Source organism: Ambystoma mexicanum, chromosome 10 (assembly GCF_040938575.1).
Source record: "Ambystoma mexicanum isolate Mex_15411 chromosome 10, UKY_AmexF1_1, whole genome shotgun sequence".
Lineage (NCBI taxonomy): Eukaryota > Metazoa > Chordata > Amphibia > Caudata > Ambystomatidae > Ambystoma > Ambystoma mexicanum.
Window position 1 is genome coordinate 252,792,329 of NC_090932.1, and position 14,896 is coordinate 252,807,224.

At 43.2% G+C, this 14,896-nt stretch overlaps 1 protein-coding gene across 1 annotated transcript in view; it reads right to left on the reverse strand.

Moving 5' to 3' along the window:
- LOC138493159 (lysozyme C-3-like) overlaps nt 1–13,916 on the reverse strand; it is a 138,272-nt gene extending 124,356 nt beyond the window's left edge. The window contains exon 1 of the mRNA XM_069620344.1: nt 13,775–13,916. Within this exon, the coding sequence (XP_069476445.1) occupies nt 13,775–13,895 (121 nt within the window). The 5' untranslated portion in view covers nt 13,896–13,916. The remainder of the gene's footprint in view (nt 1–13,774) is intronic.
- Between the last annotated feature and the right edge of the window lie 980 nt (nt 13,917–14,896).

The window sequence follows — 14,896 nt, forward strand, 5'->3', positions numbered from 1 at the left end:
AACTTTATTAACATACACCAAAAACATTACATTAGGAAAGGGAAGGGGTAGCGGAATGTGAAACATATACAGGGGAATTGGGCTTTTGCTCAGGCTGGTCATCAGGGGAGGAAGGGATCAAGGTCTCATCATAGCGTCTTTGACTACAGGGATTTTGTGGGGATGGTTGGCTGGGACAGGGGGAAGGGGTACAGGTACAAGTGGGGAAGTGGTACTTAATATTGTCCATCATATGCCTTTCTACAAAAGTCTTTAACTCTGCAAACTTTCTGTTCAACTGATCAATTTTTGAACAGAGGATTCTCAGTTAATTTTCCCCATTTGCAATTTGGGTGTGTCTGTGCCCATCCTCTTGTACATTAGCTGGTGCTTCTGGCCAATTGCCTTCATTTGCAGTATGTACTGTTAAATAATAAGCATGTTTCAGTTACATGTGAAGCATTGTTCGTTAATGTTCCTACTTCAAAAATTGAACTGTGTACCATTAGATTTGCTATCATCACTCATTTCATCCTGAGGGAAATTTTCCTCAAGACACTCCAGGGTGCTTGCCATTTCTGTGTAAACAAAATAATGTTTTTTACTAGTCATGTACACAGAACAAACTGCATAGTTACAGGAAAAAATATAGTGTACTTTTTTGTATGGTTCTCCTCTTAGTATGTTGCACTTCCTTGTGACGGTTCCTTCTCACTGTGTATGGAAAGCACACTGAGGTAATATTGTTGGATGAAGAGGTTATTTTTCTGCTTGGTGCATTCCATTATGTTGCACAACCTATGTAATTGCACTGTTGCTTATATAAGTACAGAGTCTGAAGATTTACTTACCCTATGTTTCTGTATGAGTAGGTTCCTGTATTAGAAAGAACACTGCAATGGAATTTTGTTTGTTGCAGTACATTGCTTAATGAAGTACGTAGTTCATGATACATTTCCCAAGCACCCCTGACACTTTTTTGCCAACATTATGATCACAACCGCTAGTAGGGACTTTTCATGGAAAGTAAATGCACATGTGATGTCATCAGTTATGACATCAATGATGTTTGTGAGGTCACCTTTCATGTCATGGGTCTTATTCTTAGCAGTGCACTGTGGTGGCGCGAGTTATGGTTGCTTAGTTTACCATAATTGCTGAATTTCTGGGTTTTTTCGATTTTCCTTGTAACCATAATATCCCTTTAACACACCTTTTCCAGTGGTTTTGATAGGTTTTTATTAGCGGAACTTAACCATAACGTCCCTTTAACAAAGTTTTTTTGTTACTGAATATAACATATGTGGCTGTAAAGATTGCTTAATTTCATTTTGCCACACCAATATTATTGTATGTACAAATGGCATTTTTTTTATTCCATGTTGTATTTATTGGATAAGCCACGGAAACCTGATGCCAACTCGAGTTTTGACTAAACGGTTGATTGACAGGCATCAACTAAGCCTTCATCAGGGAATCAACACGGAACATGAATGACGTACGTGGTGATAGAACCTTTTCATATCTTCTGTCTTGATATGGTTACTGGGCAAAATGCGCAGACTGATGATAAAATCAATGAAGGAAGTAGTGCACCAACATTCGCAGCCATTCTGAATATGTCTGGTAAGTGTACGAGCCAATGCAGTTGTCCGGGCGCATGTCCGTGTCCTCGTTTGTAAACCCACAATCTATTTTGTGGGATAGGGTGGGCACAGATAATCGTCTAATTTGTGGATTGTGTTTGTTTTCAAATTTGTGCAAGCTCCAGTGGCCTGAGCAGATGCCGGATGCTCCGGTCCTCTCAGAGATGCGCTGTGCAGTTTTCGTGTGAATAGTGTCTGACTGCAGACATGGAGAGCTCTCAGAGAAGCCCCGAGAGGCTTTGGTGCTGGCACTGAACAGGCAGGAGATGTGATTGTGATCAATGCAGGAGTAAAATTACTTTTTTATTTCCCTCTCCCCCCTTCCCCCTCCCCTTCCCATGGGATTCCCCTGAAATTCCCCTGATAATGGCAATGAAATACACATGGCCACATGACTCCCTCGATATTCCCCTGATAACACTTGAACATCCAAAACTCTTCCCTGTCCTCACAGGCACTCACCAAGTGCCCTCCTCCTCTTTTCATGGTCTCTCCATACCCCTCAATATTTTTCCCACCCTTGCCATCTCCTGACCATTACCCCCTATCACCGTTTGGTTTGTGTGATATATTTTCTTCTCCAAGGTTGAATGAAATGCAAGTGCTGAATTTCAGGGGGTTTGTCACTTTAAATCTGATCATCTTAACTCTTACCATAGTTTCTTCAGGGCTTCAGGGTCAACTAGCCATGGCCTTAAACTTTGGCCCATGTACATGTGGTACCAACAGTTATTTTGGTGAGTTACCATTGCCGAACATGTTGCATAGTTTCTTGAGGTCTCACTAGCTATGGCCTTCAGCCGTGGCCTTTGTAAGTGTTGCACCTATATCTTTCGGTGGGGCCTACAAGTCCACTGGCCATGTTGCACAATTTGTTACCAAACACCTCATTGCCCTTTGCCCTGTAGATGAAGGCACTGTAGATGTTAAACCTCTCGTTCTGGTAGATGTTAAACCTTTTTGTTCTAACTTCTTATTCCTGTGATAATTTCAGAGTAATAATTTCCAATAACAGGAATTCCTGCAGTAGAGTGACGGTTCACCAATTCTTGCGATAATGGGAGACAGTGCTCATTGCTTTAATACATATCAGAGTGTGTCGGTCGACGCACTATATTTAAGTTGAGTATCGAGATACATAGGAAACCAGAAAATGTATTGCTAATAACATTTGACTTGCATGACGGAGTTGGCTGAAATTTTGAAAACAAAATGTTTGTCACACCTTGGTCCCCGCCCCCCACCTCACCCCCCTCACCCCCACCTCAAGCCTGGAAATTGTGGGAAAGATTCATTAAAACATAAAAAATGTTATTAAGAAAGTAAAAAATATGCTGTTTCGGCCCATTCATTTTCCCATAGAGAAAAAGTCAAAATTTGAGCAGCTGTAGCACGAAAACCACCAGGCAGATTTGTACCAAGTAAGAAACAACTTTGGCATGAGTGTGGAATTACATTTCTTGACTGGCTTGGGATAAACCATCCAGAAGTTTGTAAAATATTTGACAGAGAATGGGGCATCCCCTGTTCCTTAAAACATTTGTATCGGCCTTGGTGCTTTTTACAGCAGAGAGGCTGATGGAGGCTAATAACGTTTGACTTGCTGGATGGATTTATATGAAGTTTTCCAAACAAACAGTTTATCAAGAGCTCCACTTAACTGGACATTTTGGGAACGATTCATTAGAAAATAAAAAAGTTATCAAGAAAACATAAACACACTGTTCTCAGCCTATTCACATTAATTTTCCCATACAGAAAAAGTGCAGTTTTTGAACAGCCGTAGCGCGAAAGGCACTTGGCAAATTTGGACCAAATTAGAAAATACTTGGACACAAAGCAATGACTTAATTTCCTTGACTGGTTTGGGGTAAATCCATCCAGTAGTTTTATAAATATTTGACAGAGAATGGGATGCCACCTGCACTTAAAACCTTTATGCCAGATGAATTTGCATGACATTTTCTGAACAAAAAATAATTGTCAAGATCCGCCCTCTGCCCCCCCCCCACCACCCAAACTGGAAATTCCGGGAAAAGTTTGTCAGAAATTGGAAAGAAACAAAGAAAATACCGTTTTCAGCCTACTCACATTTGATTTTCCTCAGAGAAAAAGTGCAGTTTTGAACAGCTGTAGCATGAAAAGCACTTGGCATATTTGGACCAAATAAGAAACAATGTGGGCACAAAGCGTTGACTTAATTACCTCGACTGATTTGGGGAAAATCAATCGAGAGGTTTTTAAAATATTCGACAAAGAACAGGGTACGCCCTGTTCCTGAAAACCTTCATATTGGTCTTGGTGCTTTGCAGCGGAGAGGCTGAGAGAGGCTAATATAATTTCTGGGAAGGGCCTGGGGTTATTCTGTCCAGTAATTAAACTATTTAAAAGAGAAGAGGGTGCTCCCTTCTCCCAAATGTATAGCTATATACAAGTGCATCACAATGCATCAGCAAGGCCATATTTTTTTCTCAATGGGACGGATAACTGCGGTTATAACATGCATAACAGGGGTTAGCTGAAAAAGAAAAGTGGAAAAAATGCCATTTGTAGAAGGAAAAAGGATGAAATGGCATCAGGCAAGGAGCGGGGAGGAGGAAGGAGGATACCATGTGTATTTGAGGCAAGGAGCGGCTAGGGACCATGTACAGAGCTGAAATGTTTTCGCATTACCAGGGTCCTCCAGCCGGATAACCGTGGTTATGATAAAAAACTAGATTGGGAATGATGGTGCATCAGATGAAAGAACAAGTGTTGGGAAGAATGGGAGAGGGCTAGGGAGTGAAACAGAACTTGAAGAGAGTGTGGGGAAGCATTGCATGAAGGGGCAATTGGTGAGTGCCTGGAAGGACAGGGAAGAGTTTTGTATTTTGGGTGCTTTTGACAGATAATTACAGTTATTTGTGTGCATTTATGGATAACCATGGTTATCTGCAATACATTGATAACCGCGGCCGAAGGCCATGGCTAGTGAGTCCAAAATAAACCCAGAGATGTGGCCATGGCGAAGGGTCTGGCTAGTGGGAGCAAAAGACATGTATAAGGGCCATGGGCAAAGGCCAGGGCCACCTAGTGGGTCCAAAAGAAAGCTATTGGAGGAACATGTACAGCAGACATGACATTTAGTAGGTAACATGTCAAGGGACCACAGCGAAAGGCCATGGCCAACAGCCATAGCTAAAGGCCATGGCTAGTGAGCCCAAATAAAATGAGTGGTGTGGCCACGGCTGAAGGCCATGGGCACAGGCATGGCCGAAGGCTATGGCTAGTGGAACCAGAAGAAAGCTATTGGGACAACATGTAAAGGGGCCCTGGCCAATGGTCATGGGCAAAGGCCATGGCTAGTGAGTGTGAGAGAAAGCTAGTGCTTTAAATGTTACAGGGGGCACGGCCGAAGTCCCTGGCTAGGGTGCCCGAAAGACATGTATCGAGGCCACTGCCAAAGGCAATGGCCACCTAGGGAGTCCAAAAGAAAGATATTAGGGGAACATTTGAAACACCCGAAGGCAATGGCTAGTGGCCCATACAAAAACGATGGTATAACAAAACCCTTGAAATTCACTGAAAAGACCTTTGTTAACATGCAGTTAAATTGCACAGATTTAACGCAACAAAACCCTTGAAATTCAGCAGCTGTTTTGCAAATGCTTTTTCCTTACATGTAAAAAAGTTACAAATAGTGGGGCCCCTTATTCACCTATGAATTTTTTAAACTTTCAATAAAATGCTGCTACAAAATATATTTTTTAAACAACAGCATTTATATTCAACTATTTCCCTTTTCTACGCAGGCTCCTTTTCAATAAAAAATAAGAACATTAAAAAAGAAACAAAAATTATACATGGCTTTCGGGAATTCTCCACAATAAAACATGACCATCAAGTAGTGTAAAAGATCAGACTTACAAAAGAGAAGAGCATTTCAACAGGACCATCAAGTAGTCTAAAGGATCAGACTTGCAAAAGACAAGGAAGAGTAGTTCCAACAGGACCATGAAGTAGGCTGAAGGATCAGACGACTTACAAATGAAAAGAAAGAGCAGTTGCAACAGGCCAGACTACTCCTTCAGTTCGGCAAAATTTAAAAAAGTGTATGGGTTTTTTCTATCCACCTTCGATTTTTTTACCCAATGACCCAATGATTACTTTATGTGAAGACAACAACAGTGTACCACACACAAATGGTGTATCAAACATAGTGCATACAATGTACTACTTATGAGGGTTAAATAAATATATATGTCTACAGCTGTAATTAATTGTATTTCATAAATTGTGCTCTAATATTAACTATAGTTTCTTTGTTTCTTTACAAACAAAGAAAAACACACAGTATACCCTTCTCACCATATCCAACTAAGCGCCTTTACCTAATATCATACTTATTACAATTTGTAAATCCAATAACCACATTATTCAATTTACAGTATTGATATTCATTACATAATCACTAAACACATATTACTTTGACCATATCCAGTGTCCAGATTATTGAGGGCATGCCACAACTATACAACCATGTCCCCAAGAAACTCAACACTGGCCATTGCCACAACTATACTCTTTAGCCATGGTATAACCTTGCCATGGCTACAACTATACACTTTAGCCATGGTACAACCACTGTACACATGTCAGTAACAACTGACATATGTATTTTTGTTCCAAACACATATATATATTAGTCACACTCACTACTATGTAGAAATATATCAAGACCCAGAACCTTCCAGTTTCAATGATGTCTGTAGACACATGTCCGTATTCGCTGCCCATAATATGGCCGCAGACAGTAAAATTGACCGCAGACCGCAGAATTGACAGCACCACCACAGCCGTTTTCCGCTTATAAAAACTGCTCTATCTCTATGTTCCACTTCCACACCCTTCCCAACACTCTTTCAGCCACAAAAATAACCCCAAATGTATTTCCAGAGTTTTTCTTGCTGTGATTGCTGCTGACAAAGACTGTTGTTGGCAGATCCAATATGGCGACCATTTCAAAATGTTTGATGCAACTCACGTCTTTCAATAGCCAACCAGCATGCGTGTTTGTGGTCTGCGAACACCACGCCGTCCCATGATTGGCTCAAAGATGTCTGTGGCCTCCAAATAAGGAAAATGAGTCCGTAGACCAGATGGAGATGTCACTAATTGTGTTTAAGTGACTTTTTGGACATTTTAAAAATAAAACTACTTGACGGATTTACACCAAATTTGCAAAAGCACGCTATCGAGACCAGGATGCCACTCCTCGTGCCAATTTGGTGCAAATCCATCCAGTGGTTTGGGCTGTAGTCATGAGCGACATTTATTTCAATGCATTTCTATTCAGATGTCAAATGTTTTGCGACCTCCCTATAACTTTGCCCCCACCCCTTTACGAAACCGCACCAAACTTTGCAAAATCATTCAGAGATGGCCATATATTTGTTTTTGCAAATGTTTGTTGAGGATTCGTCAAAGGGCGCAAAAGTGATAAGCCGCCTAAAAACTGCTCTTCGTATGAGTTGAGCAATTTAACAATAAGTTGAGTGCAGTTATTGCAGGCCCTGTAATATATATGGCTAACCAATATGAAGTGAGTTCCACCATTCATGGCATTTAAGCTCACATCATCTTTCATCTTGCTATTTGTCGATATGCATTTCTATTGAGAAGCATATCATTTCTTTATTCCAACCCTCCAGGATATGGCACCGTGACATTTAACATTTTAAGACATAAAAAGCAAATTTTGGGTCAAAATGTTTTATTTTTTGCAGCATTTCTGCTTCACATGTTTTTCTGACTGGGGGAGCTAGAAAGCCAGCATTTAAGAGAGCAAGGGTGTAAGAAAGAGGTACTGTTTGTGAGGCTGTAAACGAGCCAGATTCTCATTATTTTCACATTTGGATGTAGTTTCTTCTATCAAGTTAATAGAGTCCCAGATGTCCCCAGCTTGAAAGAACAGTGTTTGTTTCACTCTATTTTCTGGTTGATTGTGCAAGCCTATTTTATATTATTAACTTCGTTGATCGTTATCATTTGTAATGGTGCACATATTCACCTCCTATGTTCTCCAATTAAGGTAGAAAGGTAGTGTAGATTTTCCCCGCGGCATCCTTATGGGTATGATTTTGCAGCCAGAAGCTTCCCTTGCCGTCCCCCGCCCAGCTCCTTATCATCATCCTGCATCTGCTGCTTTCACTGTCAAATGAGGACTGGCTTTCTGTTTCCTGTTTATAACTCTTTCCTGCTGAAGTACTTTTGGGTTACTTTGGGAATTTAAGTCATATCCTTTGGGGCGTCCACTCACCTGGGCGTCCCGAGGAAAAGGGTTGACAGAGCTAAGGGCCTTCCCTGTGGCCACTGTTGCATTGTGGAATTGTCTTCCTCTTTGTATCTGCAAGATGGATGATCATTTTCTTTTTAGAAAATCTCTAAAAAAAACACACTTCTTTTGTTGCAGGTTAGTCTTGTTTTCCACTTTGGTGGTGTTGTCCAGTTATTTTGCCTCCTGTTTGAGTTCTCAGCCAGCGCCAAGATACCTCCAGGTAATAGTCAGTGCGGTTCAAGTTCCCTTAACATAACATAAAATAACACAACACACCACAGCATAACATAGCTAAGGGTTCTAGAAATTATCATTCTTTGTTACCATTTAGCCCTGTTTGCCACTGGTTTCCACAAACATGCCTTATACAAAGCACACAAAGAACAGTCAAATCACACCACACCCCAACACTCAACTAACAACTGATTGCATACACCTACATCCTTCCCAGCTGCCACGCTGCACCTGCTCACACATATAAAACCAATTAACTCATTAGCGCACAATCCCCAGGTATACTCTTCCTGACAGAAACTTGGCTCAAACCCCACCACACAGCTATCATCCCTGACATGCTTCTCCCACCCTATCCCATCCACCACAGAGATCACCCAGACAAACAAGGTGGTGGCATTTCCATCATATATAAACAGTCATTCACACTTAAAAACCCCAAACACCCCATACACATCCTTTGAAACACTCTTTCTCACTTGCTCCCCTCCATCACACTCACACCCCACCTTTCTCCACCTCATTTACTGTCACATAACACACAATCTCAACTTCTGCACCGACTGCACTGACTTCATATCTAAAAACCACAGCTCCCCCTGCATCAATATCTACCTTGGTGACTTCAAACCTGGTAGGTCCCACCCACACAGCAAACACATACTAAAGAGTACCCCCGCTCCACTCACCCCCTATGATGTCATACAACTCATCACCTACCCCACACACAACTGCCATCACCCGGGCCTTTTTATTTCAAGCAAAAATCATATTCCCTTGGAAAATTGAACCTGGGTGTCATGGTCAGATCTCTTTGCTATCCCCTTCATGCTCACTCTACTACACAAATTACCCTTACCTGCCACACGTCCCGTCACTCCCCAGCCAGAAAAAACAAACACATTATAGGTACAGCCTTACCACCACTCAAACAACCCTCTCCTCCCCACACACACATTCCTCTACTCTCCTCAACAATTGCAACATCTCATCAAATAGACACTCAACAAATGGCCCTCCTCAAATCACGAACGCTCTGCAGCTATCCCAATAAACCATGGTTAAACAGCTTTCTCCTCTCTATCAAGCAGGAAGCAAGACACCTAGAAAGAACCCAATCTCCACCTCCATAACAACACTCAAACACTATCCCAAAAAATACAAAACAGCCATGCCAAAGCCACCCCTTACCTCCAAGAACTCCAATCCACCACCAATCATACACAATACCTATTCAACATTGTCAAAACCCTCTCCAAACCACCATCCACACCTTCCAAACCTCTATCAACTGTAATATGCAACTCCCTCATGGACTACTTCAACTCCAAACTACACATCAGGCAAGCCCTATCCTCTCCTCTCTGACTCCCTTCCCCGCTTCAAAACATTGCAACACATGGGACACCTTCCACCACATCAACACAGACACCCTGATCACCCTTAGTACCAAATCAAAACCTGCACACTTCCTGGATGATGCCTGCCCACTCCAAGCCACATCCAATTGCATCAACAATGTCAGTCCCCACTGGCTCAACATCATCAACTCCTGTCCATCACATGGTACCATCTCCTCTATCTGAACATCTCTCAAACCCATACTCCCAGAAAATGATTGCCTCAACACTATTCTGCAATACCTCACCAGACTCATTGAACACATCTTCACTGCCCGACTGCAACACCACATCACCAAAAACAACCTACTCAAAGCCTTCAAATCTTGTTTTTGACCTGAACACAGCACAGAGACCACTACACTTCAACTCCTCAATGACCTCCACAACATGACAGATAAAGGGCACACAGCACTCCTTGACCTCTATGCAGCCTTCAACACCATTGACCACACCATTCTACTCAACACAGGATGAAACTCTCAGGCACCATCCTTGACTGGTTCACCTCTTTCCTTACTGGCAGGACAAACTTTGTCTCCATGCGCCCTTTTCAATCTGAGCCCGCCCCGTCAGATACAGGGTTCCGCAAAGCTCCTCCTTATTTCCGCTCCAATTCCATCTTGTTGTTGAAACCCTTTGACAGACCCTTAGCAAAGACAATGTCCACTTCCACCAATATGCAGACAACACAAAAATATACTACCAAACCTAATGCCCCTCATAACGCCACATCCTCAAAATCTGTCTCAACACCATCACCACCTGGATGGCCGTCCACTTCCTCAAGCTCAACTGTTCCAAAATGGAATGCCTCCTCAGCTGCCCCTGCAGACACAAACTCAAACTCAGCACACCTCTCAAATCCCTTTGCTTCACCATCAACCCCCACCTTTCCTTCACTCACGACATTATTATTATTATTATTATTATTATTATTATTATTATCATCATTATTATTATCATTATTATGATTGTATTTATTGAGCACAGACCTTGCTTTAAGAAGCCACAGAGCACTTTAAAGAGGTATACAACAGTATAGATATACAACTGGGAGTAGGATACAGAGGGGTGCATCTATACAGGTGGGCAGGAAGGAGGGGGCCGGATGGCGTCTAGTGAGTCATGTGTTGCAGGAGGCAATGTGATGGTCTAGGTGTTGAGGAGGAGAGATTCCTTGAAGAGGTAGTTCTTGAGTTCATTTCTGAATTGTAGGAGCGTGGGGATCAGTCTGATGCTGATGGGGAGGAAGTTCCATAGTCTTGGGGCGTAGGCAGAGAAGTTTTGTTTCCAGGTCCTCTCTTTGCAGCGACAGATTTTAAGTCTGCATGTGTGCTAGCTTCTGGTGGTGTGCTGTCTGCCGGAGATGCCGAGTTACTCCGCGAGGTAGCTTGGTGACTTGAGGGCAACTGCCTTATAGATGATGCAGCAAGACTTGATAGTGATTAGTGCATTCAGTGGGAGCCAGTGAAAGTCATTGAGGGCTGGGGTGATGTGGCCATATCTGCATAGAACCTTGATGAGGCATAGGGCCGCGTGTAGGAAACTTCCCAGGGAACAAGGGAGGACACAGGGAGGCCCTCGAGGAGGACATGGCCCCCATCCACGTGGGAAAGGACCAGTGCTTGAATAGTGGATCTAAATCTGTTCAGAGGGAGGAAGGGTTTAACTTTCTGCAGGAGGGAGAGCTGATACAAAGCTGTCTGAATTTTCTGACCACCGAATCAGTCTATTAAACCCTCTCCCTCACCTGTTCAAGCCTTGTGACACACAGAGACAAACAATGTGAGAAAATCCCATCCACCATGGAGAATATTCAATTTTAGCACCCTCGATTCAAAACCTTTCATGAACATTACATTGCCAGCACATCTAGACGATTTAGAGCTTTGGGGACAATTATCATACATACTCCCTTGCATAAAATTTTACATTATCATCTGCACATATTTCTCTTTTTTGGAGGTGCATGCTTTTCCTTCTCAAATCCAGTTTTCTCTTGTCAATACTTTCTGCTAGGGGTACATTTGTTTTTATACATATTTTGTTCCTTTCAGGTAATTTTCCCCTTTGTCCTTGATACAGTGGCACCTAGTTCCCTGCTGATGAAAGCTGTTGATCCTGACACGAGGGACTGGTCTATTTTGGATGGAGGGTTGCCGCCTGGCCACGATTGGCCTGTCACTCAGGGAAGGACATATATACCACCTGCAACAAGGTTTGGGACTTTTCAGGCTGGAGTTCATAAAAGCTGAAGATGAAACGTTGCATTTCTTAGGATGTTGGTCATATATCATAGAGATTCAACCTGGCCTCCTTCTAAAACGGGGCTCATAGATGCCGGATCTAAGACTGGCCTCATGACTATGGCAGTCCTCCTAGAGCTAGTTTTCCAGGATGACTAACAGTGATGATGGTCATCTTTCTTGGGCTACAGACTGGTGCCTTGATTAAGATATCCATCACAGAGCTAGTTTTCCAGGATAGCTAACAGTGGTGCTGGTCATCTTTCTTGGGACTACAGACTGGTGCCTTGATTAAAATATCCATCACAGAGCTAGTTTCCCAGGATGGCTAACAGTGGTGGTGGTCATCTTTCTTGGGCTACAGACTGGTGCCTTGATTAAGATATCCATCACAGAGTTAGTTTTCCAGGATAGCTAACAGTGGTGCTGGTCATCTTTCTTGGGACTACAGACTGGTGCCTTGATTAAGATATCCATCACAGAGCTAGTTTCCCAGGATGGCTAACAGTGGTGGTGGTCATCTTTATTGGGGCTACAGCCTGCTCCCTTGATTAAGATATCCACAGAGCTAGTTTTCCAGGATGGCTAACAGTGGTGGTGGTCATCTTTCTCTGGTTCCTTGATTAGGATATCCATCACAGAGCTAGTTTTCCAGGATGGCTAACAGTGATAGTTGTCATCTTTCGTGGGGCTACAGACTGCTGCCTTGATTAAGATATCCACAGAGCTAGTTTTCCAGGATGGCTAATAGTGGTGCTGGTCATCTTTCTTGGGACAACAGACTGGTGCCTTGAATAAGATATCCATCACAGAGCTAGTTTTCCAGCATGGCTAGCAGTGGTGGTGGTCATCATTCTTGGGTCTACAGACTGGTGCCTTGATTAAGATATCCATCACAGAGCTAGTTTTGCAGGATGGCTAACAGTGGTGCTGGTCATCTTTCTTGGGACTACAGACTGGTGCCTTGAATAAGATATCCATCACAGAGCTAGTTTCCCAGGATGGCTAACAGTGGTGGTGGTCATCTTTATTGGGGCTACAGACTGCTCCCTTGATTAAGACATCCACATAGCTAGTTTTCCAGGATGGCTAACACGGTGGTGGTCATCCTTCTTGGGGCTACAGACTGGTGCCTTGATTAAGATATCCACAGAGCTAGTTTTCCAGGATGGCTAACACGGTGGTGGTCATCCTTCTTGGGGCTACAGACTGGTGCCTTGATTAAGATATCCACAGAGCTAGTTTTCCAGGATGGCTAACACGGTGGTGGTCATCCTTCTTGGGGCTACAGACTGGTGCCTTGATTAAGATATCCACAGAGCTAGTTTTCCAGGATGGCTAACACGGTGGTGGTCATCCTTCTTGGGGCTACAGACTGGTGCCTTGATTAAGATATCCACAGAGCTAGTTTTCCTGGCTCGAGTAGTCGGCTCTCAAAGATAGCAGACATATACACGTGTTAAAGACTGGTCTTGTGATAATACAGTCCTCCTCTGGGCTAGTTTTCCTAGATCGAGTGGTGGCCATCGTTACTGGTACTACAGACTCGTCTCTTGATCATGGCAGTCCTTCTAACGCTAGTCTTTCAAAAAAGAATGGCACCCATCCTGAAACTAGAAACAGTTCTCTGTAACATGAAGGTCATCCATTGTGGAACTACAAGCTCTTCACTTGAGGAAGGCAACTAGCCATGTTTGAGCAACATGTTGGTCATTCGAGGATGGAGGTTGTCCACCTTGGAGCTGCAGAATCAAATGAGAACAACTGAAAGAGCAAGCCATTTGGACCCCTCGTCATACTAGATGAGACGCCGCAGCGAGGGAGAAAGGGGTTATCCTTGTGCACCCCCCTTTCTCTGCGTAACCACTGTGCTTTAAAGACATTTGCACCTGACACTTCCTAGAAGCAGCCAGCACACCACTGTTAGTTTTGCAAATGTTGAATACTTACGGTTGGCAGCGTTTTCCCGTAGCCCGCCGTCTACTGCCGCACGAGCCAGAGCGCATCTATCAACTATTTTGCAGTGCGTCCCGACAAGTACTAACAGCGCGATGACGCCGAGGGTCCTCATCTCTGCGCGCGCTCTCTCGGGCTTTCTGGTCCTGGGTCGGAAGGAACTGCTCAGGATATACTGTGCAACAAGGAAGTGGCATGAGAAAAAAGTCCAGAACAAAATGCCGCCAGGTGCCAGCGTGCGATGCAATTCTCGGGCGTGCCCACGTTATATTGTAGTGCATCCGTATAATTGCCAGCAATTATTTCAGAATTAAAAACAGCAATAATTTCGGATGTGACTTTTCCGTCACCACCGAGATTTTATGTTTGCTGCATGACAACCTTTTTGGAATGTGAACATCAAAGAGTGGATGCTCCAATTCCAAATGCAGGTCACTTTTCTCCTCCCAGGGTCTTTCTGAGACTCAATACCCATCTGTGAACTCACATCACATCTAACTGCATAACTGGTGTACGGCTTTTTTTTTAGAAACTTTTATGTGTTTATTTTATTTTATTTATTTTATCTATTTACTTATATAGCGCCGGGCACCCTCGGGCATCGAGGCGCACATAGACCCGAAGGACATTTATTAGACAGGACTGAACATTTATGTGGTAGTCTCAGGAGAATAGTACAAGTTGACCCCTTTAAACAGTAACTTTTTCAATTGAGCGCGGAAGCTGTTGACATTTTGTTTTGGACCTCTGCCTTTGACATTACTTAATTACAGGTCCTTATATTCCTATGTTTTTTTTATTGTATTTATGCTGATGCTTATATAGCGCTTTTTCCCAAAGCGCTTGTTGCCACGTGTTGTTTTACGGGCACATTCTCACACTGTTATACCCCATCAACCTTCCGTGTGTCCATGGAGGAGCCTTTCTTTAGCTTAATTGATTTGTTGCACCTGATTCACGAATGGCTTGTGGGGGTGTGCAAATCGCCTTCCACCCTTGTGCACACGTGCACAAGTTAGGAAAGAGCATTTTCATGCATTTCAGATAGGCATTTTGAGTTACAAATATGATGTGCCCTGGAATGCATCCGAAAGGCAAGCAGCAGCCTCTGGCCCA